At 46.0% G+C, this 27,142-nt stretch overlaps 1 protein-coding gene across 3 annotated transcripts in view; it reads right to left on the bottom strand.

The window, feature by feature from the left end:
* The window catches only part of BICRAL (BICRA like chromatin remodeling complex associated protein), an 89,167-nt gene that overhangs the window by 13,030 nt on the left and 48,995 nt on the right, over window positions 1–27,142 (bottom strand). For all 3 annotated transcript variants that reach the window (XM_028847558.2, XM_015136397.3, XM_028847561.2), the window contains 2 exons: window positions 2,917–3,022; window positions 1,044–1,144 (listed from right to left, as the gene is read on the bottom strand). In XM_028847558.2, coding sequence (XP_028703391.2) covers window positions 1,044–1,144; window positions 2,917–3,022 — 207 coding nt within the window. The remainder of the gene's footprint in view (window positions 1–1,043; window positions 1,145–2,916; window positions 3,023–27,142) is intronic.

Below are 27,142 nucleotides of genomic sequence, written 5' to 3' on the forward strand. Positions count from 1 at the left end.
ACCTATAATCCCAAGTACTTTGGGAGGCCGAGGCAGGTGGATGGCTTGGGCCCAGGAGTTCAAGACAGGTGTGAGCAACATGGCAAAATCCTGTCTCTACAAAAAACACAAAAAAGTAGCTGGGTATTGTCCTAGCTACCCAGAAGACTGAGGCAGGAGGATCACCTGAGCCTGGGAGGTCAAGGCTGCAGTGAGCTGTGATCGCACCAGTGCGTGTCAGCCTGGGTGACAGGTGAGACCCTGTCTCAAACGAAAACCAAAAAGTTGGACTTTAAAAAGTGTCAAAGTTGTGCCGGGCGCGGTGGCTCAAGCCTGTAATCCCAGCACTTTGGGAGGCTGAGACGGGCGGATCATGAGGTCAGGAGATCGAGACCATCCTGGCTAACACGGTGAAACCCCGTCTCTGCTAAAAAAATACAAAAAACTAGCCGGGGGAGGTGGTGGGCGCCTGTAGTCCCAGCTACTCGGGAGGCTGAGGCAGAAGAATGGCGTGAACCCGGGAGGCAGAGCTTGCAGTGAGCTGAGATCCGGCCACTGCACTCCAGCCTGGGCGACAGAGCGAGACTCCGTCTCAAAAAAAAAAAAAAAAAAAAAAGTGTCAAAGTTGGGTCAAAAGACTGTAGGGATGGCCTAATTCCTATACGCCTGGTTACTACTACAGGAAAAAAAAAAAAAATCCCTCAGCATAACTAAGAAGAACAGATCCACTTTGATACAATGGTGAACGATATTGCCCAGTAATAAATGACATTTTTTGAGTGCCTAGTATGTACTAGCTGCTGGTATATTACTAATTCATGAGGAAATGATGGATTAATGAAGCACTGTAAACATGTCAGAAATAGAATAGACATTCATCTCAGAAACAGAAACATAAGGCCCAGCCCACCAGGAAGGTCTTCAACGACCACCCTGTTGTGGGCACACAGGGGACTGGGTGGACTGTGCACACAAAGCTAGCCAGCAACCACAAAGATGATACGACTACATTTCCATTCAATTATGCCAAACATTAGGAAGAGGCTATGCCAATAGTTTTCTACCTGCACAGCTGGATGGCCAGGAGATGATCCAACTACTTTTTCCTGCTGTGGTTGTGCGGTTCCTAAGGACGCAGATATAACTTTGCTTCCAGAATCCTGCCCTATTAGAATTAATACATAAGACAGTGTTCAAAAGAAATAGTAAATTGGGTCCATCATATAACCCTAGAGCCCAAGGGGTACAGACTGTTGAGCATTCTGCAACAGGTTTCTTTATCATGGCTGCTTGCTGTGAAGAAGGAGGGCAGGGTAGTGCATTTACTTACAAGCTCTAAAGGAAGAGGTTATTAAAGCCTATTTAAGTAATAAATAAGTAAAGAGTAATAAATAGAAGCTCTAAATGCTATAGTTTCAAATTAGTTATAGTCTGAAACACAGGCCTCAAGCCAGTATCTGTCAGCACTACAGAATCCCAAAATACAATTTAAGGAAAGGGAGGCCCAAAGAGCCAATGAGGCAATTGACTGGGAATATTCAAGCTTTTTCTCTTTCTTGCCTTTTTTTTTTTTTTTTTTAAAGTACTAATCGGATATTCAAAGTCTTAGAACTGCAGATGTTCAAAACCTTAAGAAAACAGAAGACACAGTCCATAATATTTTCAGTCTGGGTGGAGAATTCCAAACATGTATATAGAGAGCAACATGGGGATAATTACAAAGTCACAAGTACTATAAAATACCTTTTTTTTTTTTTTTGAGACAAGATCTCGTTCTGTCGCCCAGGCTGGAGTGCAGTGGCATGATCACAGCTCACTGCAGCCTCGACCTCCCAGGCTCAGATGATCCTCCTGCCTCAGCCTCCTGGGTAGCTAGGACAATGCCCAGCTAGTAGAGATGGGGTTTCACCATGTTGGCCAGGCTGGTCTTGAATTCCTGACCTCATGATCTGCCTGCCTCGGCCTCCCAAAGTGCTGGGATTACGGGTGTGAGCCACTGTGCCTGGCCTGAATTCATTATTTCTAAGAAGCATTTTTTTTTTCCCCACATAATTTAATGTGTCATAATTTAGAGATAAGTGCTTTTTTTTTCTTTTTGGTAGTATGAAAAATGACAGTACATCTTACCATTGATGCTATCTTAGTGGGGTTTTTTTTTTTTTTTTTGAGACGGAGTCTGGCTCTGTCGCCCAGGCTGGAGTGCAGTGGTGCAATCTCGGCTCACTGCAAGCTCCACCTACCGGGTTCACGCCATTCTCCTGCCTCAGCCTTCTGAGTAGCTGGGACTACAGGCGCCTGCCACCGTGCCCGGCTAATTTTGTTTTGTATTTTTTAGTACAGACAGGGTTTCACTGTGTTAGCCAGGATGGCCTCGATCTCCTGACCTCGTGATCCGCCCGCCTCGGCCTCCCAAAGTGCTGGGATTACAGGCGTGAGCCACTGCGCCCGGCGGATTTTTTTTTTTTTTTTTTTTGAGATGGAGTTTCGCTCTGTCACCCAGGCTGGAGTGCAGTGGTGCGATCTTGGCTCACTGTAAGCTCTGCCTCCTGGGTTCAAGCGATTCTCCTGCCTCAGCCTCCTGAGTAGCTGGGATTACGGGTGTGTGCCACCATGCCTGGCCAAATTTTGTGTTTTTAGTAGAGATGGGGTTTCACCATGTTGGTCAGGCTGGTCTTGAACTCCTGATCTCAGGTGATCCACTCTCCTCGGCCTCCCAAAGTGCTGGGATTACAGGCATGAGACATGGTGCTTGGCCTGATGCTATCTTAGAGTTGATGCAACACAGTATATTATTTGGGCAGAAAGGATACAGAAAGAAAGGAATAATCAGAGTGGAGGCGAGATTAAGCCAGAAAGCTTTCATGCAGAATGAGGGAGAAGAGTGAGAAGAGCATCCGTGGGTGTTGGGAGGACGGACAAACTGAGGAAGCTCCTGACCTGGCAGTGCGGTGCTCAAGAGCCCAGGGATCTGTGCTTGCCTCAGGCCGTCTGTGGTCTTGGGAGCAGAAATGGGGGAAGTCTGATTCAGACATTTTTTCTGAGCCTGTGAAACATGACCAAGATGAAAACATTAATTTCATTTCTAAAGCTTTAACAGATTATTTTAAATATCAACCAAGCCTCTTCATGCCTCCCTGGTACTTTCAGGTTAGATTATAAACAAAACAAAAATTTAAAAATTGTATTTTCTTATCCCATCAGGGGAATTGCAAAGTACGTCCTTTAACAATCTGCAGGCACACTGAATTTTCCTGATGCCATTCAGTAGGTATGCTGACTTGACACCAGGTTATTTTCTTGCTTCCGGGACTGCTGTGTTTGTGGTGCTCAGACAAAAAGGCTGCAGCTGGGAATTTCTACCCCTGGTAATCTTTTTTTTTTTTTTTTTTGAGACGGAGTCTTTGCTCTGTCGCCCAGGCTGGAGTGCAGTGGCGCCAACTCGGCTCACTACAAGCTCCGCCTCCTGGGTTTACGCCATTCTCCTGCCTCAGCCTCCCAAGTAGCTGGGACTACAGGCGCCCGCCACCTCGCCTGGTTGGTTTTTTGTACTTTTAGTAGAGACGGGGTTTCACCGTGTCAGCCAGGATGGTCTCGATCTCCTGACCTTGTGATCCGCCCGTCTCGGCCTCCCAAAGTGCTGGGATTACAGGCGTGAGCCACTGCGCCCGGCCTACCCCCGGTAATCTTATATCCCGCCTGCTAGGATTATGATCCTGACTATCAGCTCCTATGTGAGATCTGCACAGACTCCAAGCACCTGGTCAGGGACCAAGGGCCAACCCCCAATTTTTTGTCACCACTCATTGTTTTGCTGTGTAGATGATGTAAAGTACATTTCCTCACTACCATCTGGTATGTCTCTAGTTTGTGTTGTGTCAACATTAGGTAGCATGCAACTGAGAAATGAAAATCAATTTAATATTAGCCTGAGCAAAATATAATTAGAAAAATTAATCCAATGTTTAAATTGTTGTGTGCTTCTTTTCTATAAATCGGGAAGATGAAATGGATAATGTTTAAGAATTAAGTTCCTTTTAGCTCTTAAAAAAGAAAAACTATTATGTTATCTCTATAACATATTGTTTTTTGTTTTTTTTTTTGTCGTAGGGTCTCACCATGTTACCAAGGCTGGTCTCAAACTCCTGGGCTCAAGTGATCATTCCACCCAAGCCTCCCAAGTAGCTGGGATTGTAGGCATGCACCACCGTGCCCAGCCTCTATAATACATTTTAAGTAGAAAGATAAAGGGCTTTTATTTGTTTATTTATTTTGAGATGGAGTCTCACTCTGTCACCCAGGCTGGAGTGCAGTGGCATGATCTCGACTCACTGCAACCTCCGTCTCCTAGGTTCAAGCGATTCTCCTGCCTCAGCCTCCTGAGTAGCTGGGATTACAGGTGCGTGCCACCATGTCTGGCTAATTTTTCCAATTTTAGTAGAGATGGAGTTTCACCATAGTGGCTAGGCTGGTCTCCTGACCTCAAGTGATCCGTTCACCCTGGCTTCCCAAAGTGCTGGGATTATAGGTGTGAGCCACCACGCCCAGCCAATAAAGGGCTTTTAAATTACCCTCATTTTTTTTTTTTTTTTTCTTTTTAAGAGGGAATCTTATTCTGTCGCCAGGCTGTAGTGCAGTGGTGCGATCTCGGCTCACTGCAACCTCCGCCTCCCAAGTTCAAGTGATTCTCCCGCCTCAGCCTCCTGAGTAGTGCGCCACCACACCTGGCTATTTTTTGTATTTTTAGTAGTAGTTTTAGAAATGGGGTTTAGTAGTATTTTTAGAAATGGGGTTTCACCATGTTGGTCAGGATGGTCTCGAACTCCTGACCTTGTTATCCGCCTGCCTCAGCCTCCCAAAGTGCTGGGATTACAGACATGAGCCACCATACCCTGCCTACCTTCAGTTTTTAATCCTCTGTGCCATTACTACTTCAAAGTGCAGTAACTTTTCAGAGTTTTTTTTCTTCAGTTTTCTTTTTTTTTTTTTTGAGATGGAGTCTCGCTCTGTTGCCCAGGCTGGAGTGCAGTGGCCGGATCTCTGCTCACTGCAAGCTCCGCCTCCCGGGTTTACGCCATTCTCCTGCCTCAGCCTCCCGAGTAGCTGGGACTACAGGTGCCCGCCACCTCGCCTGGCTAGTTTTTTGTATTTTTTTAGTAGAGACAGGGTTTCACCGTGTTAGCCAGGATGGTCTCGATCTCCTGACCTCGTGATCTGCCCATCTCGGCCTCCCAAAGTGCTGGGATTACAGGCTTGAGCCACTGTGCCTGGCTTTTTTAAAAATTATTTTTATTTTTTAAAAGATGGAGTCTTGCTCTGTTACCCAGGCTAGACTGCAGTGGCGCAATCTCGGCTCACTGCAACCTCCACTACCCAGGTTCAAGTGATTCTCCTGCCTCAGTCTCCCGGGTGGCTGGGATTACAGGCGCCGACCACCACACCCGGCTAATTTTTGTACTTTTAGTAGAGACGGGGTTTCACTGTGTTGGCCAAGCTGGTCTCCAAGTCCTGACCTGAGGTGATCTGCCCACCTCAGTCTCCCAAAGTGTTGGGATTACAGGCGTGAGCCACTGCACCTGCCCTCTTCAGTTTTATATTATTTATACTATCAGTGGATTTAGAGTTTAGTCTAACCATCTGCACAGTCACAGACTTAACCATCACAGACTTAACTATGACCTTGGCCTTAGCAAAATGTTCCCACCAACCATTCACATGTAAGTGCTCACACAGACCTTGGCAATGCCTGACCAATTGACAAACTAAGCTTATTTATTTATTTATTTATTTATTTATTTATTTATTTATTGAGACAGGGTCTCACTCTGTGCCACCTAGGCTGGAGTGCACTGGTGCGATCTTGGCTCACTGCAACCTCTGCCTCCCAGGTTCAAGCGATTCTCTTGCTTCAGCCTCCCGAATAGCTGGGACTACAGGTCTGACCATGCCTGGCTAATTTTTGTATTTTTTGGTAGAGACAAGACTTAACCATGTTGCCCAGGCTGGTCCTGAACTCCTGACCTCAAGTGATCCACCTGCCTTGGCCTCCCAAAGTGCTGGGAATATAGGCGTGAGCCACTGCATCCAGCCCGACAAACTAATGTTAACATTTCTGTTCTAGGCCAGGCACAGTGGCTCACGCCTGTAATCCCAGCACTTTGGTAGGCTGAGGTGGGCGGATCACAAGGTCAGGAGATCGAGACCATCCTGGCTCACATGGTGAAACCCCGTCTCTACTAAAAATACAAAAAATTAGCCGGGCGCGGTCGCGGGTGCCTGTAGTCCCAGCTACTTGGGAGGCTGAGGCAGGAGAATGGCGTGAACCCAGGAGGCGGAGCTTGCAGTGAGCCGAGATGGTGCCACTGCACTCCAGCCTGGGCAACAGAGCAAGATTCTGTCTCAAAAAAAAAAGATTCTGTTCTAAACAATTAATTATTTGTTTCTCTTTTGTAATATAAAAATGAAAAGGAGGCCAGATGTGGTGACTCATGCCTGTAATCCTGACACTTTAGGAGGCTGAGGTGGGAGGATCACTTGAGCCCAGGAAATTGAGATCAGTCTGGGCAACATAGGGAGACCTCATCTCTACAAAATTAGAAACTTAGCTGGACGTGGTGGCACATGCCTGTGGTCTCAGCTACTTGCGGGGGCTGATGTGGGACGACAGCTTGAGCCCAGGAGGTTGAGGCTGAAGTGCAGTGATGAAGCCACTGTACTCCAGCCCAGGTGACAGAAGGTTATTAAAGAGGTGGACATGGTCACCTTTTTCATTCTTCCACTAGCAGGGAAGGGCGAACCTAAACTATTCCAGGTAGACAGGCAATGAATTATTAGGAAGAAACCCACGAGGGGAAGGGTCAATGTGAAAATCTTCCAGTTTTACAGCATGTCCCCTACAAGGTGACCTCATGATGTCCTACTGTAGTATGGGAAGTCCCCCATATGGTGGGGAACTTCCCATACTACAGTAGGCTTGAGCCACGAAGCCCAGCTGTGAGTACCAGCTTTATAATTAATTGTTTTGTCATTGCTGTTTGTTTTGAGACAGGGTCTCACTCTATGGCAATCCCGGGTCACTGCAACCTCTGCATCCTGGGCTCAAGGGATCCTCCCACCTCAGTCCGAGTAGCTGGGACTACAGGTGCATGCCACCAAGCCTGGCTAGTTTTTGTGTTTTTTTAGAGATGGGGTTTTACCATGTTGCCCAGGCTGATCTCAAACTCCTGAGCTCAAGCGATCCACCTGCCTCGGCCTCCTAAAGTGCTGGGGTTATAGGCGTGAGCCACTGTGCCCGGCTAAGGTTCAAGCAATTTTCTGCTTCAGCCTCCCAAGTAGCTGGGATTACAGGTGCCCGCCACCACACCTGGCTAATTTTTGTATTTTTAGTAGAGACAGGGTTTCACCATGTTGGTCAGGATGGTCTCGAACTCCTGACCTCGTGATCCACCTGCATCGGCCTCCCAGAGTGCTGGGATTACAGGTGTGAGTCACCACGCCTGGCCAATGCCTGGCTAATTTTTAAATTTTTTGTAGAGACGAGGTCTTCCTATGTTGCCCAGGCTGGTCTCGAACTCCTGGGCTCAAGAGATCCTACTACCTCGGCCTCCGAAAGTGCTGGGATTACAGGCGTGAGCCACCATGTGTGGCCAAAAATCAATTATTTTAATGTATCACATCAATAAGCTAAAGAAGAAAAATCCCATGATAATATCAACAGATGCAGAAAAAGTATTTGACAAAAAGCAACACCCAGGCCGGGCGCGGTGGCTCAAGCCTGTAATCCCAGCACTTTGGGAGGCCGAGACGGGCGGATCACGAGGTCAGAAGATCGAGACCATCCTGGTTAACACGGTGAAACCTCGTCTCTACTAAAAAAAATACAAAAAACTAGCCGGGCGAGGTGGCGGGCGCCTGTAGTCCCAGCTACTCGGGAGGCTGAGGCAGGAGAATGGCGTAAACCCGGGAGGCGGAGCTTGCAGTGAGCTGAGATCTGGCCACTGCACTCCAGCCTGGGCGACAGAGCGAGACTCCGTCTCAAAAAAAAAAAAAAAAAAAAAAAAAAAAAGCAACACCCATTCATGAAAAAAACTCTCAGCAAACTAGGAGGGGAACTTTCTCAATTTGATAAACATCTACAAAGAACCTACAGCGAATTCATGCTTTTTAAAAAGGTTTTGAGAGGTTTATTCATTGTTTTTTCTTTTCCCCGAGACAGGGTATCTGTTGCCATGGCTGCAGTGTAGTGATGCAATCTTAGCTCACTGCAACCTCTGCCTCCCAGGCTCAAGTGATTCTCCCACCTCAGCCTTCTGAGTAGCTGGGACTATAGGTATGTGCCACTGTAGCTGGCTAATTTTTCTATTTTCAGTAGGGATGGATTTTCACCACGTTGGCCAGTCTGGTCTGAAGTGATCCGCCCACCTCAGCCCCTCTAAGTGCTGAGATTAAATGCATAAGCCACCAAGTGTAATTCATATTTAATGGCAAAAAACTTAAAGCTTTACTGCTAAGATCAATAATAAGGCAAGGATGACCCTCTTTTCACAGGTTTTCAACATGTTATTGAAAAATGTAGCTAATGCAATAAGATAGAAAAGACAATATACAACATGGTGTTACTTCCCAGAGGGCAGATAAGAGCTAAAGTCCAGGGAAGAAGCACCCGCTACACACCCTCTAAAAGTGCCAAGCCTAACAGTAAAGCAGGTTGTCTACTTAGAGGGGTGCGTTTTTATACTTTGGCCCTGAGGGGCACTTTTTCCTAATTTGTACAAAGGCTCCAGATTGAGCAGCAGAGGCCCTGGAAGACTACTTCCTTGTGCCGCCCAGAAGACTACCCCTCCAGTCATGGTTTACTCAACCACAAGTGGCCTAATCAGACTCTCTGGAGAATCTGGAATGGGGGTAAGGGATGGATATCAAGAGGTAGCGGTTCTCAAATTCAGGTTGCGTCAAGATCACCTGGAGAATTTCTTGGTTCCATCCACAAAGATCAATTCAGAAATTTAATGTGGGGCTTAGGAATCTATAACTTTTTATTTTATTTATTTATTCATTTTTTATTTTAGATTTTTGAGCTGGAGTCTTGCTCTGTCGCCAAGGCTGGAGTGCAATGGCGCAATCTAGGCTCACTGCTAACCTCCGCCTCCCGGGTTCAAGCGATTCTCCTGCCTCAGCCTCCTGAGTAGCTGGGATTACAGCCACCACGTCCGGCTAATTTTTGTATTTTTAGTAGAGACGGGGTTTCACCATGTTGGTCAGGCTGGTCTCGACCTTCTGACCTCGTGATCTGCCTGCCTTGGCCTCTGAAAGTGCTGGGATTACAAGTGTGAACCACGACGCCTGGCTAGGAATCTATAACCTTTTTTTCTGAGGCAGAGTCTCACTCTGTTGCCCAGGCTGGAGTGCAGTGACACAATCTTGGCTCACTTGTGCAAGCTCCGCCTCCCGGGTTCACGCCATTATCCTGCCTCAGCCTTCCAAGTACCTGGGACTACAGGTGCCTGCCACCACGCCTGGCTAATTTTTTTTTTTTTTTGTATTTTTAGTAGAGGCAGGGTTTCACCGTGTTAGCCAGGATGGTCTCCATCTCCTGACCTCGTGATCTGCCCACCTTGGCCTCCCAAAGTGCTGGGATTACAGGCGTGAGCCACCGCGCCCGGCCAGGAATCTATAACTTTTTAAAGCTTTCCATTTGATTCTGATGTATTAAGTACTGGAAACCAGTGCACTTGCCAGTGGCTGTTAAATGCTTGGTTTGGAATAATGTAAAGATAGCCTGGGGCAATCATTTTAGTCCAGGAGAACAAAGAGAAAGAACAATGAAGTAGAGATAAGAGGCCATGCTGTTGGGCCAGCACCGTGGTTCACGCCTGTAATCCCAACACTTTGGGAGGCCGAAGCTGGTGGATCACAAGGTCAGGAGTTCAAGCAGCCTGACCAACATGGTGAAATCCCGTCTCTACTAAAAATACAAAAAAATTAGCCAGGCGTGGTGGTGTGCACCTGTAATCCCAGCTACTCAGGAGGCTGTGCAGGAGAATCGCTTGAATCTGGGAGTTGGAGGTTGCAGTGAGCCGAGATTGCACCATTGCACTCCAGCCTGGGTGACGACTGAAACTCCATTTCAAAACAAAAACAAAAAAAACACCCAAAAAACAAAAAACAGAGAAGACAGCTGAAGGATACCAAACAGTCTTTATCCTCAAGTTTACCATCCAAGAAACACACAGGCTCACAGAAACATGATAGATCAGTGTGTTATAATTGTGGTGCCCAGACTCAACTGGAATCCAACCCCACACCTGTCCGGTAATCCTTTTTTTCCCTTAGTCAGCTCTTTTGAATGCTATTTCATTATAAGCAAACCTATACGCTAGATGAGAACTTTCTGCCGCGAAAGCTACAGTCTTACCCTTTCCCACCTTCTCTTGTTACAATAGAAGAGGTGTCCCTCCTCTGTCTACAAAGAATCCTAGCAGTGCTCTAGAATGAATGTCTTTCTCTTATCAGCTGTGAAAAAAGCTCATCTTTCACTACAAAAATAATTCCCTTAATCCCACACATCCTCATAGCTATTGCTCTTCAGTTATCTTCATTTATCTGACAGCTGTCTATGCTCATGAGCACACCTCCGGCTCTCTCCTCAGTCTGTTGCAATCTGGCTTCTGCACCTACCATTCCACAGAAACAAGTCATACCAACCAGCAGCCTCCCAGTTGTTAAATCTATCAGAACGCCCACTCCTTCCCTTCCTTCTCAGTGTGCATCACTCTGTGGATCTTCTTTCCTGCCTGCAACATCCTCTTTTCTTAGCTTAAATGTTGAGGTGCTGTGGGGTTCTCTTCTGGCTATTTTCTTCTCTATTTATATGCTCTCCTTGTTCTATTTCCTCCACTCCCATTGCTTCAGTTGAAATTTATATGCTGGCCGGGTGCGGTCGCTCACGCCTGTAATCCCAGCACTTTGGGAGGCTGAGGCGGGTGGATCACAAGGTCAGGAGTTTGAGACCAGTGTGACCAACATGATGAAACCCCATCTCTACTAAAAATACAAAAAAAAAAAAAAAAAAAAAAAAAAAAAAAAAAATTAGCCGGGTGTGGTGACGCGTGCCTGTAATCCCAGCTACTCAGGAGGCTGAGGCAGGAGAATCGCTTGAACCAGGCAGGAGGAGGTTGCAGTGAGCTGAGATCGTGCTACTGCACTCCAGCCTGGGCGACAGACTGAGACTCAGTCTCTTTTTTTTTTTTTTTTTTTTGAGATGGAGTCTCGCTCTGTTGCCCAGGCTGGAGTGCAGTGGCTGGATCTCAGCTCACTGCAAGCTCCGCCTCTGGGGTTCACGCCACTCTCCTGCCTCAGCCTCCTGCGTAGCTGGGACTACAGGCGCCCGCCACATCGCCCGGCTAGTTTTTTGTATTTTTTTTTTTAGGAGAGAGGGGGTTTCACCGTGTTAGCCAGGATGGTCTCGATCTCCTGACCTCGTGATCCGCCCGTCTCGGCCTCCCAAAGTGCTGGGATTACAGGCTTGAGCCACCGCGCCCGGCCTGAGACTCAGTCTCAAAAAAAAAAAAAGAAAAAGAAAAAGAAATTTATATGCTGATCAATCCCAATCCCATTTCAGCTCATATTTCAGTGTTAAGCTTCAGTATATACAGCCGTGTATCATATAATTTAGTTGTCCTACAGGTACCTCACACTAGACAAACATACCCTAAACTAAACTCAGTAACTTCCCTTCAAATCCAAATCTCTCCCCATTTCTCCAACTCAGTGAACCTGTGTGTGATTGTCAGAAATCTGTAAGTCATCCTTATTCTTCCACTCTGCCCAACCAATCACAAGTTCTATCTAACCTAGTTGTCTCAGATCCATTCATGTCTCGCCATCTTTCCTACACTGCTAGTGTAGGTCTACTTCATGCTTAGATTACAACACTGGCTCTTAACATGGCATCCAAGACCTGCATGCTTTGTGCTCACCTTTCCTACCAAACACCTTAGTTGCCTCACCTGAACGTGTTTTCCTTTCCCCACAGCACCATGGTCTCTTTTCTCTCTAGGCTCTGAACTTGCTGTTTCTATTTCACGGACCATTCTTCACCCAGATCCTCTCTGCCTGGGTAACTCTCAGAGAACACCACCTCAAGGAAACCTTCCCTGACCACCCCAACTGGGTTAGAGGCTCCTTTTCGGAGTCCACACTCTGGACTACTCCTAGCAGCACACTTAAAATACTGTGTTGCACGTCTGTAATCCCAGCACTTCGGGAGGCCGAGGCGGGCAGATCACAAGGTGAGGAATTCAAGACCAGCCTGGCTCACACGGTGAAACCCCATCTCTACTAAAAATACAAAAAATTAGCCGGTCGTGGTGGCGGGCGCCTGTAGTCCCAGCTATTCCGGAGGCTGAGGCAGGAGAATGGCGTGAACCTGGGAGGCGGAGCTTGCAGTGAGCCAAGATTGCGCCACTGCACTCCAGCCTGGGTGACAGAGTGAGACTCCACTAAAAAAACCAAAACCAAAACCAAAAACGTAACTGTGTTGTGACTGTTGGCCTAACTATCTGTCTGGGATACACTGTTATATATCTGGGGCTGGCATGTGGTAGGTACTCAAATACTGTTGGGTGAATGAATCAATGAAGAAAACATTTAACAAAGTGGTTATGTACCTAGTGGGGTGTACAAATAGAAAGTATAATAGGCAGGAAGAGATCAGTGAAGGGACTGAAAAACCTTCATTTTTTCTAGGGGCTTTGGGTGGGGCCCTGAAGGAGGGGAAGAATTTAAACAGGGAAGGAAAGGACATTCAATGTATACCCATCAATAAAGGCCTGAACACACAATGAGTCTGGCCTATTCATGGGAAAAACAGGGACCAGCCTGGTGGAAGTTGAGGGTTTCTAACTAGAGAACCTTGACTGCCAGGTCGGAGATTTGTGCTTTCTCCAGTGGGAATGAGAAGCTCCCTGATGATTTGGTTCAAATATTTCAGGAGAATTAATGCGGAAATCTGCCTTCTTTTTTTTTTTTTTTTGAGACGGAGTCTCGCTCTGTCACCCAGGCTGGAGTGCGGTGGCCGGATCTCTGCTCACTGCAAGCTCCGCCTCCCGGGTTTACGCCATTCTCCTGGCTCAGCCTCCCGAGTAGCTGGGACTACAGGCGCTCGCCACCTCGCCCGGCTAGTTTTTTGTACTTTTTAGTAGAGACGGGACGGGGTTTTACCGTGTCAGCCAGGATGGTCTCGATCTCCTGACCTCGTGATCCGCCCGTCTCGGCCTCCCAAAGTGCTGGGATTACAGGCTTGAGCCACCGCGCCCGGCCGCAAATCTGCCTTCTTTAGGAAGAGGACGAAGGCAGATTGATCACCTAGACAATTGTTGCAGCTGTCTAATTAGGAGGCGTTAGGGTTGCAATGGGCTTTGGAAATCAGGTAGCATAATGCTTCTCTATCCTGGCTGCACTTTAAAATCACCTGGGGAGCTTTTGAAAAATGCTGATGCCTAAAGCCCTTTCTCCAGACTATTTAAGTCAGAATTTATGTGGGTGAGGCTCAGGCATCCATAGTTTTAAAAAGCTCCCCAGGTAATTTTATTGCACAGCTAGAGTTCCTCATTTTAGAAAAGACAAAACTAGGGCTCAGATAGTTTAAGATACAAGCTTAGCTCAGAAACCACTTGCTGGCAGGGTGGGACCTATGACTGAGCTGGGACTGCTGATTCACCTCCTGTTTTTCTGTCATATTCTAGTCTCTCTTAAAGTCTACCTTAAGGTATGGATGTAGAAAAGGAGAAAAATGGGAAGCAGTGTGGTATAGATAACTAACAGGTAAAGTTCGCCTTTATGAGCAATTTGTCCAAGGTCTGAACCCCCATCTTCTCTGCTGTAACGTGGGAACAATAATGCTACATGTAGCTCCAACATAATTAGAAATAGTGTGTGGAGCCCCAGCACTGTCCTTGTTGTTGTTAATAATATGATTAGTATTTTCATTGTTATTAGAGAGAATGGATAGGACACATTTTCAAATAATTTATTGGATTTGGTAATTCATTAAAGGAAGAAGAAAATAAGAACATCTAGTTTTAAGTCCAGATGTCTGAAAATACAATGGTTCCACATAAGGTAGGCAGGCTGAGCTACAGGGGGGATAGGGAAGTAGGGAGGGGCAGAGTGGGACTAGAAACTTCAGTAAAAATTCAGAGTGATTGGCAGGGCAGCGTGGCTCATGCCTGTAATCCCAGCATTTTGGGAGGGTGAGATGGGAGGATCACAAGGTCAGGAGTTCAAGACCAGCCTGGCCAATATGGTGAAACCCCGTCGCTACTAAAAAATACAAAAATTAGCCTGTGGTCCCAGCTACTCAGGAGGCTGAGGCAGGAGAACTGCTTGAACCCAGGAGGCAGAGGTTGCAGTGAGCCAAGATAGTGCCACTACACTCCAGCCTGGCGACAAAGTGAGACTCCGTCTCAAAAAAAAAAAAAAAAAAAAAAATTCAGAATGATCATTCAGGCACTCTCACATCCAAAGCATGGTAGCTACTATAGGTGATAAGGGCTCAGCTGCTCTCAATTTTTTTTTTTTTTTTTTTTTTTAAAGATGGAGTCTTGCTCTTTCCCCTAGGCTGGAGTGCAGTGGTGCAATCTCGGCCCACTGCAACTTCTGCCTCCTGGGTTCAAGCTATCTTGTGCCTCAGCCTCCCGAGTAGCTGGTATTATACAGGCATGCCCCACCATACCTGGCTAATTTTTGTATTTTTAGTAGAGATGAGGTTTCACCATGCTAGCCAGGCTGGTCTTGAACTCCTGACCTCAAGTGATCCGCCTGCCTCGGCCTCCCAAAGTGCTGGGATTACAGGTATGAGCCACTGTGCCCTGCCTGCTCTTAATAAATTTTGAACCTACGAAATCCTTTAGTGATCCAAAGAGATTTGGGGCTAGGTGCGGTCTCTACTAAAAATACAAAAATTAGCCAGACATGGTGGTGGGTGCCTGAAATCCCAGCTACTAGGGGGTGCTGAGGCAGGAGAATCACTTGAACTGGGAGGTGGAGGTTGAACTGAGATTGCACCACTGCATGCCAGCCTGGGCGCCAAAGCAAGACTCCATCTCAAAAAACAAAAACAAAACAAAAATAAAGAGATTTGTCTGACTGTTGTGGCTCGTGCCTGTAATCCCACCTATTTGGAAGGCTGAGGTGGAAGGATCACTTGAGCCCAGGAGTTCATATTGGACAACAAAGCAAGACCCCATCTCTAATAAATAAATGACGGAGAGATTTGGACCTATACTAATTTGTTTACTTTTGTTTGATAGATTATTTTAAATTGTCTCCTTAGTAACTGACTTTTGAATTTTAATCCATTTACAAGAAAGTGTAAATCCTGTAAATTACTCTCTGCACAAAGAGACTTAGTTCACAGGCTCCTTCGAGAATGGCGGATTCTAGGTTTGAGGCAAGGTAATCTAAGGCAGTCCTACAGTGTCTTGTGACACAAAGCAAGGAAGTGTTCAGAGGAGGTGAAAACATGTCAAAAGTATAGGAGCCAGCTCAAACAGGCTTCTATTGATCAAATTTGGGATAATTAAAGCATCAAAAAGAATGAGGAATGCAATAAATTACAAAATATTAAATACAGAAAGAATACACTAAATACAGAAAGAATACATGATCTCTTAGAGATAAGTGCTAAAATATGACAGATGAACTGATATGATGGGTGAGCTTCAAAATCATACCAGGCAGGCGCAAAGGCAGTGGGGGTGTGGATGAAACAAGAGCAGCCATGAGTGGTAAATACTCAAGCTGAGGGAGCATGGGGGCTTGTGACAGTGCTTTGTCTACTTTGTGTTTAAAATTCCTCATAATAAAAAGTTCTAAAAAACAAACATAAAAAATCCTGGGCCAGGCCTGGTAGGTCACATCTATAATCCCAGCACTTTAGGAGGCTGAGGTGGGAAGATCGCTTGACCCCATGAGTTAGAGCCAGCCTGGGTAACATAGCAAGACCCTGACTCTATTTTTTAAAATAATAATAATAATTTAAAAAATTCTAACAACAACGGTAATGATCCCTATGAGTTCACAGTGCTACTCAAAAAAAATGGGAAGGAGAGGAAGAAAAAGCTCTTTTTTTTTTGAGACAGGGTCTTACTCTGTTGCCCAGGCTGGAGTGCTGGAGTGTAGTGGCACGATCTCAGCTCACTGTAACCTCCGCCTCCTAAGTTCAAGTGATTCTCCTGCCTCAGCCTCCCGAGCAGCTGGGACTACAGGCACATACCACCACATCTGGCTAATTTTTGTAGTTTTAGTAGAGACGGGGTTTTGCCATGTTGACCAGGCTGGTCTTGAACTCCTGACCTCAGGTAATCCGTTATTTATTTATTTTTTTGAGACACAGTCTCGCTCTGTCACCCAGGCTGGAGTGCAGTGGTGCAATCTCAGCTCACTGCAACCTCTGCCTCCCAGGTTCAAGTGATTCTCTTGCCTCAGCCTCCCAAGTAGCTGGGATTATAGGTATGTGCCACCACACCCAGATAGTTTTTGTATTTTTAGTAGAGATGGGGTTTCGCCATGTTGGCCTGGCAGGTCTCAAACTCCTGACCTCAAGTGATCTGCCTGCCTCTGCCTCCCAAAGTGCAGGGATTACAGATGTGAGCCACTGTGCCTGGCCAAAAAAGCTCTTCTTTCTGGAAAAATCCCAGGCAATAAATATAGATAGGATACTACAATTATAAAATCATCATTTTGTGACTATCAATATAATATTCAGGTGAGGGGCATCAAAGGGTGAGAGGCTGAGAAACAGAATAGTCACATGGTCTCAAAGCACTATCCTGGAGATCATTTCCTCTTAAGAAGGGAACAAGACACCTTTGAGACCCTTGTGGAGAAATCTGGGAGAAGCCACTTAACCAAGTGCCCACACTCAGCATCACCACGAATGCGACAAACCAACATGTGTCTTGCCCAAACCATTTAGCCTGATGAAGTCGAGTCATGAGAAAACGTAATTCCAGTCTGACAAGTCCAGTCAGACAAGGCCACTCTAGAAGATAACTAAACAGGGGCCGCACGGTGGCTCACGCCTGTAATCCCAGCACTTTGGGAGGCCAAGGCGGGCGGATCACGAGGTCAGGAGACCATCCTGGCTAACACGGTGAAACCCTGTCTCTATTAAAAATACAAAAAATTAGCCGGGCATGGTGGCGGGCGCCTGTAGTCCCAGCTACTTGGGAGACTGAGGCAGGAGAATGGTGTGAACCCGGGAGGCGGAGCTTGCAGTGAGCTGAGATCGCGCCACTGCACTCCAGCTTGGGTGACAGAGCAAGACTCCGTCTCAAAAAAAAAAAAAAAAAAAAAAAGACAACTGATCAGGACTGTTACAGACTAAAGAGATGTGATAACTACATGAAATCAGTGCTCTCTGGATTCTAAAGTGAAAAACTGTTTTTGTAAAGGGTGTTACTGGGCCAAATGGAAGAAATTTGATATAATTGTATTAAAAGGTCCTTGTTCCTAGGAGACATCTGCTGAAGTATTTAGGGATTAAAAAGTTGTGACGTTTGCAGAGTACCTTCAAATGGTTAAGAGAAAAAAGTATATAAATAAAGTATAAATGTGTGTGTGTACATACACATAGAGAGAGACTACAGACATTTAGCACCAATAAAGCAAATACTGCAAAACAGAAATGACTGGTGATACCACGTGAATGTATTCACTGTACTCTTCCAACTTGTCCATGGGTTTGAAAGTTTTCCCAATACAAAGTGAGCAAGGAACTTAAGCTCACACCATAAAAGCTGGTTTCACTGGTTGCCTGATGGCAAGTCGGTGGCTGGGGAACGAGACTAGGAGGGAAACTCTTCATTGTAGTATACATCTTTCTGTACCATTTGAGTTTTCTTTCTGTTTTGAGATGGAGTCTTGCTCTGTCACCCAGGCTGGACTGCAGCGGTGTAGTCTCGGCTCACTGCAACCTCCGCTTCCCAGGTTCAAGCAATTCTCCTGTCTCAACCTCCAGAGTAGTTGGGACTACAGGTGCCTGCCACCACATCCGGCTAATTTTTGGATATTTAGTAGAGAGAGGGTTTCACCTTGTTGGTCAGGCTGGTCTTGAACTCCTGACCTCAGGTGATCTACCTGCTTTGGCCTCCCAAAGTGCTGGGATTACAGACGTGAGCCACCATGCCCGGCCCCATTTGATTTTTTGAACCAAGTTAATGTATTATCTATATTAAAAACAATATTATATTTATGTTTATATTTAAAAACATAGTTATCTCTAACATTAACCATTTATAGTATCAAAACCCGCTGAATTACATTTCCACAAACATACAAACACCAAAAGCCTTTGGTAATTATATTTCTGTTTGTTACAACATTCTATAAAGTAATTTATATAGAAATATGACACAGAAAAACTGGGTGTGGTGGCTTACACCTGTAACCCTAGCACTTTGGAAGGCTGAGGTGGGCAGATCACCTGAGGTCAGGAGTTTGAGATCAGCCTGGCCAACATGGTGAAACTCTGTCTCTACTAAAAATACAAAAAAATTAGCCAGGCATGGTGGCACACACCTGTAGTCCCAGCTACTTGTGAGGCTGAGGCAGGAGAATTGCTTGAACCCAGGAGGCGGAGGCTGCAGTGAGGCAAGATAGTGTCACTGCACTCTAGCCTGGGTGACAGAGCTAGACTCCATCTCAAAAAAAAAAAAAAAAAAAAAAGAGAAAAAGAAAAGAAATATTACATAGAAACTACACAGAGGACCGGGCACAGTGTCTCATGCCTGTAATCCCAGCACTCTGGGAGGCCGAGGTGGGTGGATCACTAGGTCAGGAGTTCGAGACCAGCCTGACCAACATGGTGAAACCCTGTCTCTACTAAAAATACAAAAATTAGCTGGGTGTGGTGGTGCACGCTTGTAATCTCAGCTACTCAGGAGCCTGAGGCAAGAGAACTGCTTGAACCTGGGAGACGGAGGTTGCAGTGAGCCGAGATTGCAGCACTGCACTCCAGCCTGGGCAACAGAGTGAGACTCCATCTCAAAAAAAAAGAAAAAAGAAACTACACAGAAACACAGAAAGAAAAGAATTTCTGTGTTTCTGGGTGTCCCGGGAATTTAAATGGTAGCTGACCTAAATACTACTATTTCAACTAATTCTGTACCCAAGGCTATGTTCCTTAATTTTAATAAACCTGGGGTTTCACTTGTTCCTGAAAACTTATAAGCAGAAACACACTTGAACACTTGAAATAGTGCAACTGACCTAGTTCCCAATGCTTTTTGGCATAAAAAGTCAGCTGCTTTGAAGCTGCTAGTGTAGGCTTCTTTTTACCTTTGAATAACTGAAACTTTTGGGAGTCAGAGAGAAAGAGGTGTTTTTCTCCCCCTGCCTTTGAAGCATTATTTATTATATAGTAAAGAAGAAAAGGAAATGACCATGCTATGGATGATTGCTTAATTAATTATAATAAACATAAAGCTGATCAATACATACAAATATAAAATGATCCTCAAGTTCTATCATGAAGTGAAAACGTCTATGGCGTGTTGCAGATAAGTATGTGTATGCACTGTGTGTGCTTGTCTATGTAGAGGATAGCTCTGGGGGAATACAAAGAACCTACAAACAGTGAGCCTTCTGGAAGGAAACTGGAGGTTGGGGAAAGACTTGCTTTTCACTCTAAACTACTTTGGAACTGTTTTACATTCTTACTAATTAATTGCACGTTTTTTGTTTCTTTATGTTTGTTTGTTTGTTTGTTTTCTGAGACGGGGTCTCGCTCTGTCACCCAGGCTATAGTGCAGTGGTGCAATCACCCTCACTGCAGCCTTGACCTTCCCGGTCTCAGATGGTCCACCTCAGCCTCCCAAGTAGCTGGGACTACAGGCGCACACTACCACGCCCACCTAATTTTTGTATTTTTTGTAGAGACAATGTTTCACCATGTTACCTAGGCTGGTCTGGAGCTCCTGAGCTCATGCAATCTGCCCCCCTCGCTTGCTGGGAAGTGCTGGGATTACAGGCATGAGCCACTGCAACCAGCCCCAAGTAACTTTTGAACACAGTATGTTGACTGTAAACACTTAGGCTAAAGACAGAACTGTAAATCAATAGTAAAGTGTAATTAATAGGTTGTTTTTTTTTTTTACAATGGTGAAAAACATGGATTAGCAATTCTAAGACTATTTTCTGTATATTCTAGGATTGAACAAATAAGTAAACACGGTGGGGCTGGCTTTCTCACTGTTAGAAAAAGGAGTTCGGCCGGGCGCGGCCGGAGTTTGGGAGTTTGGGAGGCCGAGACGGGCGGATCACGAGGTCAGGAGATCGAGACCATCCTGGCTAACACGGTGAAACCCCGTCTCTACTAAAAAATACAAAAAACTAGCCGGGCGAGGTGGCAGGCGCCTGTAGTCCCAGCTACTCGGGAGGCTGAGGCAGGAGAATGGTCTAAACCCGGGAGGCGGAGCTTGCAGTGAGCTGAGATCCGGCCACTGCACCCCAGCCTGGGCGACAGAGCAAGACTCTGTCTCAAAAAAAAAAAAAAAAAAAAAAAGAAAAAGGAGTTACAGGCCAGGTGTAGTGGCTCACGCCTGTAATCCCAGCACTTTGGGAGGTTGAGGCGGGTGGATCACCAGAGGTCAGGAGTTTGAGACCAGCCTTGTCAACATGGTAAAACCCTGTCACTACTAAAAATATAAAAATTAGCCAGTTGTGGTGGCGCATGCCTGTAATTCCAGCTGCCTGGGAGGCTGAGGCAGGAGAATCGCTTGAACCCGGGAGGCGGAGGTTGCAGTGAGCAGAGATTGCGCCATTGCACTCCAACCTGGGCGATAGAGTGAGACTTTGACTCCAAAAAAAAAAAAGGGGTCGCCGGGCGCGGTGGCTCAAGCCTGTAATCGCAGCACTTTGGGAGGCCGAGACGGGCGGATCACGAGGTCGGGAGATCGAGACCACCCTGGCTAACACGGTGAAACCCCGTCTCTACTAAAAAATACAAAAAAAAAAAAAAAACTAGCCGGGCGTGGTGGCGGGCGCCTGTAGTCCCAGCTACTCGGGAGGCTGAGGCAGGAGAATGGTGTAAACCTGGGAGGCGGAGCTTGCAGTGAGCTGAAATCTGGCCACTGCACTCCAGCCTGGGGGACAGAGCGAGACTCCGTCTCAAAAAAAAAAAAAAAAAAAAAAAAAAAAGGGGTCAGGGGAAAGGGAGTTACAAACATGGAAAAGAAACTTGGATGAATTCTGTAGTCATGGATTAGAATTGGAACTATCGGCCGGGCACGGTGGCTCAAGCCTGTAATCCCAGCACTTTGGGAGGCCGGAGATCGAGGTCAGGAGATTGAGACCATCCTGGCTAACACGGTGAAACCCCGTCTCTACTAAAAAAAAAATACAAAAAACTAGCCGGGCGAGGTGACAGGCGCCTGTAGTCCCAGCTACTCGGGAGGCTGAGGCAGGAGAATGGCGTGAACCCGGGAGGCGGAGCTTGCAGTGAGCTGAGATCCGGCCACTGCACTCCAGCCTGGGTGGCAGAGCGAGACTCTGTCTCAAAAAAAAAAAAAAAAAAAAAAAAAAGAATTGGAACTATCAATACGAACCCACAGCTTTTAATATAGATTCACAGAAATGTAAATAGCTATAGGTGTTGGGTGTATAAACATACATATTTCCCAACTGAAATGACCTTAGTAGCAATGAACACACACAATGCTCAGATCTTGGTTTCTAAATATTGTTCTCCACTAGAAGGAACAAACCTTCTTAAAAAATAGTTGATGCTAGGGCAGGAGCAGGGAAATTAAAAGATAAACACAGAACATTTGTTTTGCCAGAAATTGAAGGAAGTGCCCAAAAAATGATGGAAACATGTCAGAAGGATGAGCAGCCAATTTGGAGGGGCACCCACTTGCCAACTGTGGGTAGACTTCAGCATTAAAATACATTATTATAACAGTTTATAACCCACTAATTATAATAATAATCTAAGAATTCACACATAAAGAAAAAGGAAAGGGAAGAAAAGGAAAAGCTGTTCCTTAAATTAGAATGCCAACAGTAGGCCGGGCGCGGTGGCTCAAGCCTGTAATCCCAGCACTTTGGGAGGCCGAGACGGGCGGATCACGAGGTCAGGAGATCGAGACCATCCTGGCTAACACGGTGAAACCCCGTCTCTATTAAGAAATACAAAAAACTAGCCGGGCGAGGTGGCGGGCGCCTGTAGTCCCAGCTACTCGGGAGGCTGAGGCCGGAGAATGGCGTAAACCCGGGAGGCGGAGCTTGCAGTGAGCTGAGATCCGGCCACTGCACTCCAGCCTGGGTGACAGAGCGAGACTCCGTCTCAAAAAAAAAAAAAAAAAAAAAGAATGCCAACAGTAAGTATAGAACAAATGAAGGAATCAGAAAGTCTCTATTTGGAGGCCATCATAGTAATAGCTCTGTAGTAACTGATTCAATCAGGAATCATCAATGGAAACTTAAATTATCATGTGAAAGTTTGATGAGAAACTGGATGCCTACAGAGTTTCAAATTATCTTCTGGAAGATTCTAATTAAGGACAAAAGGAAAAACAGTGGAGAAACCTGAAAGACACCATGTTAAGCAAGTGTTCAAGGTGAAATCACCAGTAATGGGACAAATCCACATCCTGAGCACTGAGGACACTTCACTTCTGTGGCAATCCTGTTAAAAATGTACTGAATCTAATCATGAGGAAGCATCAGAGAAACCCAAATTGAGAGACATTATAGAAAATAATTGGTTTGGCTGGGCGCGGTGGGTCATGCCTATAATCCCAGCACTCCAGGAGGCCGAGTCAGGCAGATCACCTGAGGATGGGAGTTCGAGACCAGCCTGGCCAACATGGAGAAACCACGTCTCTACTAAAAATACAAAATTAGCCAGGCCTGGTGGCGCACGCCTGTAATCCCAGCTACTTGGGAGGCTGCGGCAGGAGAATCGCTTGAACCTGCAAGGCAGAGGTTGTGATGAGCTGAGATTGCACCATTGCACTCTAGCCTGGGCAACAAGAGCAAAACTCTGTCTCAAAATAATAATAATAACAATAACAATAATAATAATAATATTTGGTTTGCACTCTTCAAAAATATTAATAGCATGAAAGACAAAGAACGACTGAGGAACTGTTGCAGATTTTAAAATCTGACAGTGAAATGAGATAGCGATTCTGGGTGGATCCTGGACCATAAAAACCAAAACAAATTGGGAAGCTGAGGCGGGCAGATCACCTGAGGTCAGGAGTTTGAGACCAGCCTGGCCAACATGGAGAAACCCTGTCTATACTAAAAATACAAAAATTAGCAGGGTTGGGTGGCAGGCAGCTGTAATCCCAGTTACTCGGGAGGCTGAGGCAGGAGAATTGCTTGAACCCAGGAGGTGGTGGTTGCAGTGAGCCAAGATGGTACCACTGCACTCTAGCCTGGGCGACAGAATGAGACTCTGTCTCGAAAACAAACAAACAAAAACAAAACAAAACAAAGCTGCATGCAGGGGCGAGCCTGTAGTTCCAGTTACTCAGGAGGCTGAGGCGGGAAGATTGCTTGAGTTCTAGAGTCTAGCTTGGGCCAGGCGCAGTGGCTCACTCCTGTAATCCCAGCACTTTGGGGGGCCGAGGTGGGCGGATCATGAGGTCAGGAGATCGAGACCATCCTGGCTAACACGGTGAAACCCTGTCTCTACTAAAAATACGAAAAATTAGCCGGGCGTGGTGGCGGGCGCCTGTAGTCCCAGCTACTCGGGAGGCTGAGGCAGAAGAATGATGTGAACCCGGGAGGTGGAGCTTGCAGTGAGCTGAGATTGCATCACTGCACTCCAGCCTGGTAGACAGAGTGAGATTCTGTCTCAAAAAAAAAAAAAAAAAAGGCCGGGCGCGGTGGCTCAAGCCTGTAATCCCAGCACTTCGGGAGGCCGAGACGGGCGGATCACGAGGTCAGGAGATCGAGACCATCCTGGGTAACACAGTGAAACCCCATCTCTACTAAAAATACAAAAACTTAGCCGGGCGAGGTGGCAGGCGCCTGTAGTCCCAGCTACTCGGGAGGCTGAGGCAGGAGAATGGCGTGAACCCGGGAGGCGGAGCTTGCAGTGAGCTGAGATCCGGCCACTGCACTCCAGCCTGGGTGACAGACGAGACTCCGTCTCAAAAAAAAAAAAAAAAAAAAAGAGAGTCTAGCCTGGGTAACATAGCAAGATCCCATCTCTAAAGAAAAAACACTAAAACACCAAAACCCAAACCAAATAATTTGTTTTCTCTTGTGCTCTCAGGGACATTACTGGGAGAAATGACTAAATCTGAGTAAGGTCTGCAGATTAGTTATAGTATTTTAATAATGCTGATTTCTTAATTTTGATTACTGTACTGTGGTTATGTAGAAGAATGCCCCTGCTTTTACAAATACACATTGAGGTAATTAGGAGTCAAGTAGCATCAGCATCTGGTCTGTAATTTACTCTGAAAAGTGTGTGTGTCTGTGTGTCTGTGTGTCTGTGTGTTTGTGTATGAGAGAGAGAGAGAGACAAAGGGAGAGAAAAGATTTGGGGAATCTTGGTGAAGGGTTTGTGAGAATTCTTTGTAGTAATCTTGTAACTTTAACTTTTCTGTAAGTCTGATATTATTTCAAATACACACACATACACCCCTTTGATATCTTTGATACCAAAACAAATAAACTGAACATCCTTAATCATAAGTAATTTTTGTTTCCTTAGGATTCTTAGTGAAATTAGTAAGTCAAAGGTATATGGTTTAAAAAATTAATATATATTATATATATAAATACATATGTGTATATATTACATATATATATATATAATCTTTGAGATGGAGTCTCATTCAGTCTGTTGCCCAGGCAGGAGTGCAGTGGCATGATCTTGGCTCACTGCAACCTCCACCTCCTAGGTCCAAGTGATTCTCCTGCCTCAGCCTCCTAAGTAGCTGGGACTACAGGTGTGTGCCACCACACCCAGCTAATTTTTGTATTTTTAGTAGAGACAGGGTTTCACCATGTTGGTCAGGATGGTCTTGAACTCCTAACCTCAAGTGATCTGCCCACCTCGGCCTCCCAAAGTGCTGAGATTACAGGCATGAACCACAGCTCCTGGCTGATATATATATTTAAAAGATTGATATTGGCTGAGCACAGTGGCAAATGCCTATAATCCCAACACTTTGGGAGGTCAAGGCGGGCAGATCGCTGGAGCCCAGGAGTTCGAGACCAGCCTGGGCAACATGGTGAAACCCTGCCTATAAAAAAAATACAAAAATAGTTGGGCATGGTGGCTTGCTGTGTTTCCAGCTACTTGGGAGGCTGAGGCGGAGGGAACGCTTGAGCCTGGGAGGCAGAGGCTGCAGTGAGCTGAGATTTCGCCACTGCATGCTAGCCTGGGCAACAGAGTGAGACTGTCTCAAAAAAAAAAAAAAAAAAGATTTTGAAATATGTTGATATATACAAACAGAAGTTTTTGAATCCTTCTGAATGTGGATGAGGACAAAGGCAGGGGAAACGCAGGACTGAGGGGTGGAAGGTAGGGTATGGCATGGGTCCTCCCAGATGAGAAGAAGAGGAGCTGGAACTATGGAGCATGCTCAGAATGAGTGGGAACCAAAAGATGGAGCCATCGAAGTATCAGTAGATGACAGTGAAGGACTAAAGCTCATGACCACTTGAGATTCTTTTCAGAAACATAATCCTTATGTGGTTTACCAATTGCCCACAGTAATTAACCTGCATAATAGTATAGTAAGAGCAGGCTCAGGTCAGGTACTTGGTCAAATGAGAGTGCCTCGATTTCTCCCTTTATGTGCTTCCCTCTGCTGCAGGCCAGTTACCCACTATAGAGTCACGCTGAGTCCCTGAGCCTTTCCTGTTGGCAACCAAGAAGCAGCTACCACATCTTCAACAAGTCCATAGTCACATGTCCTAGTAGCCTGCTGTACAATGTAAATAAATAATCTAAAATAAGCTTTCATTTTAAATGCCCATAATGAATTTAATTAAGTATAAATACAGGCTTCTATTGAGTATTTGCTATTTGCCAGGGTCTATGTCTAAGTGCTTTGTTTAGATTATCTCATTTCACCCTCCTGATAACTCCATGGGATGGCAGTATCATTATCCCCATTTCACTGTTGGAGACAATTAAGTCTAGAGCAGTAAGTTAACTTTTTCCATGTCATAAAGCTTAGATTCAAACTCAAGAGTCTAACTCCAGAGTCTCCACTCTACAATGGATTAAAACACTTAAGAAGAAAAAAGGTCGGGTGTGGTGGCCTGTAATCCCAGCGCTTTGGGAGGCCAAGGCCAGGGGATTTCTTGAGCCCAGGAGTTTAAGACCAGCCTGGACAACATGGCAAAACCCCAAATCTACAAAAAATACAAAAAACTAGTCAGGTGTGCTGGTATGTGCTTGTAGTCCCAGCTACCTGGGAGGCTGAGATGGGAAGATCATCTGAGCCTAGATGGTTGAGGCTGCAGTGAGCCATGACTGTGCCACTGCCCTCCAGCCTAGGCGACAGAGTGAGACCCCCTACCCCCGTCCCCTGGCAAAAAAGAAAATCAAGAAAAAAGATAACCAGTCATAAGTGTAAAAAAAAATTTTTTTTTTTTTGAGACTCACTCTATCACCCAGTGCAGTGGTACAATCATGGCTCACTGCAGCCTCAACCTCCTGTGCTCAAGCTATTCTTCTGCCTCAGCCTCCAGAGTAGCTGGGACTACAGGTGTGCACCACCACACTCAGCTAATTTTTAAATTTTTGGTATAGGCAGGGTCTCACTATGTTGCCCAGGCTGGCCTTGAACTATTGGGTTCAAGTAATCCTCCAGCCTCGGTCTCCCAAACTGTTGGGATTACAGGCATGAGCCACTACACCTGGCCTAAAATTTTTAAGAAATTGGGAGTCGGCCGGGCGCGGTGGCTCAAGCCTGTAATCCCAGCACTTTGGGAGGCCGAGACGGGCGGATCACGAGGTCAGGAGATCGAGACCATCCTGGCTAACACCGTGAAACCCCGTCTCTACTAAAACATACAAAAAACTAGCCGGGCGAGGTGGTGGGCGCCTGTAGTCCCAGCTACTCCAGAGGCTGAGGCAGGAGAATGGCCTAAACCCGGGAGGCGGAGCTTGCAGTGAGCTGAGATC

This window comes from Macaca mulatta, chromosome 4 (genome assembly GCF_049350105.2).
Source record: "Macaca mulatta isolate MMU2019108-1 chromosome 4, T2T-MMU8v2.0, whole genome shotgun sequence".
Classification (NCBI taxonomy): Eukaryota; Metazoa; Chordata; class Mammalia; order Primates; family Cercopithecidae; genus Macaca; species Macaca mulatta.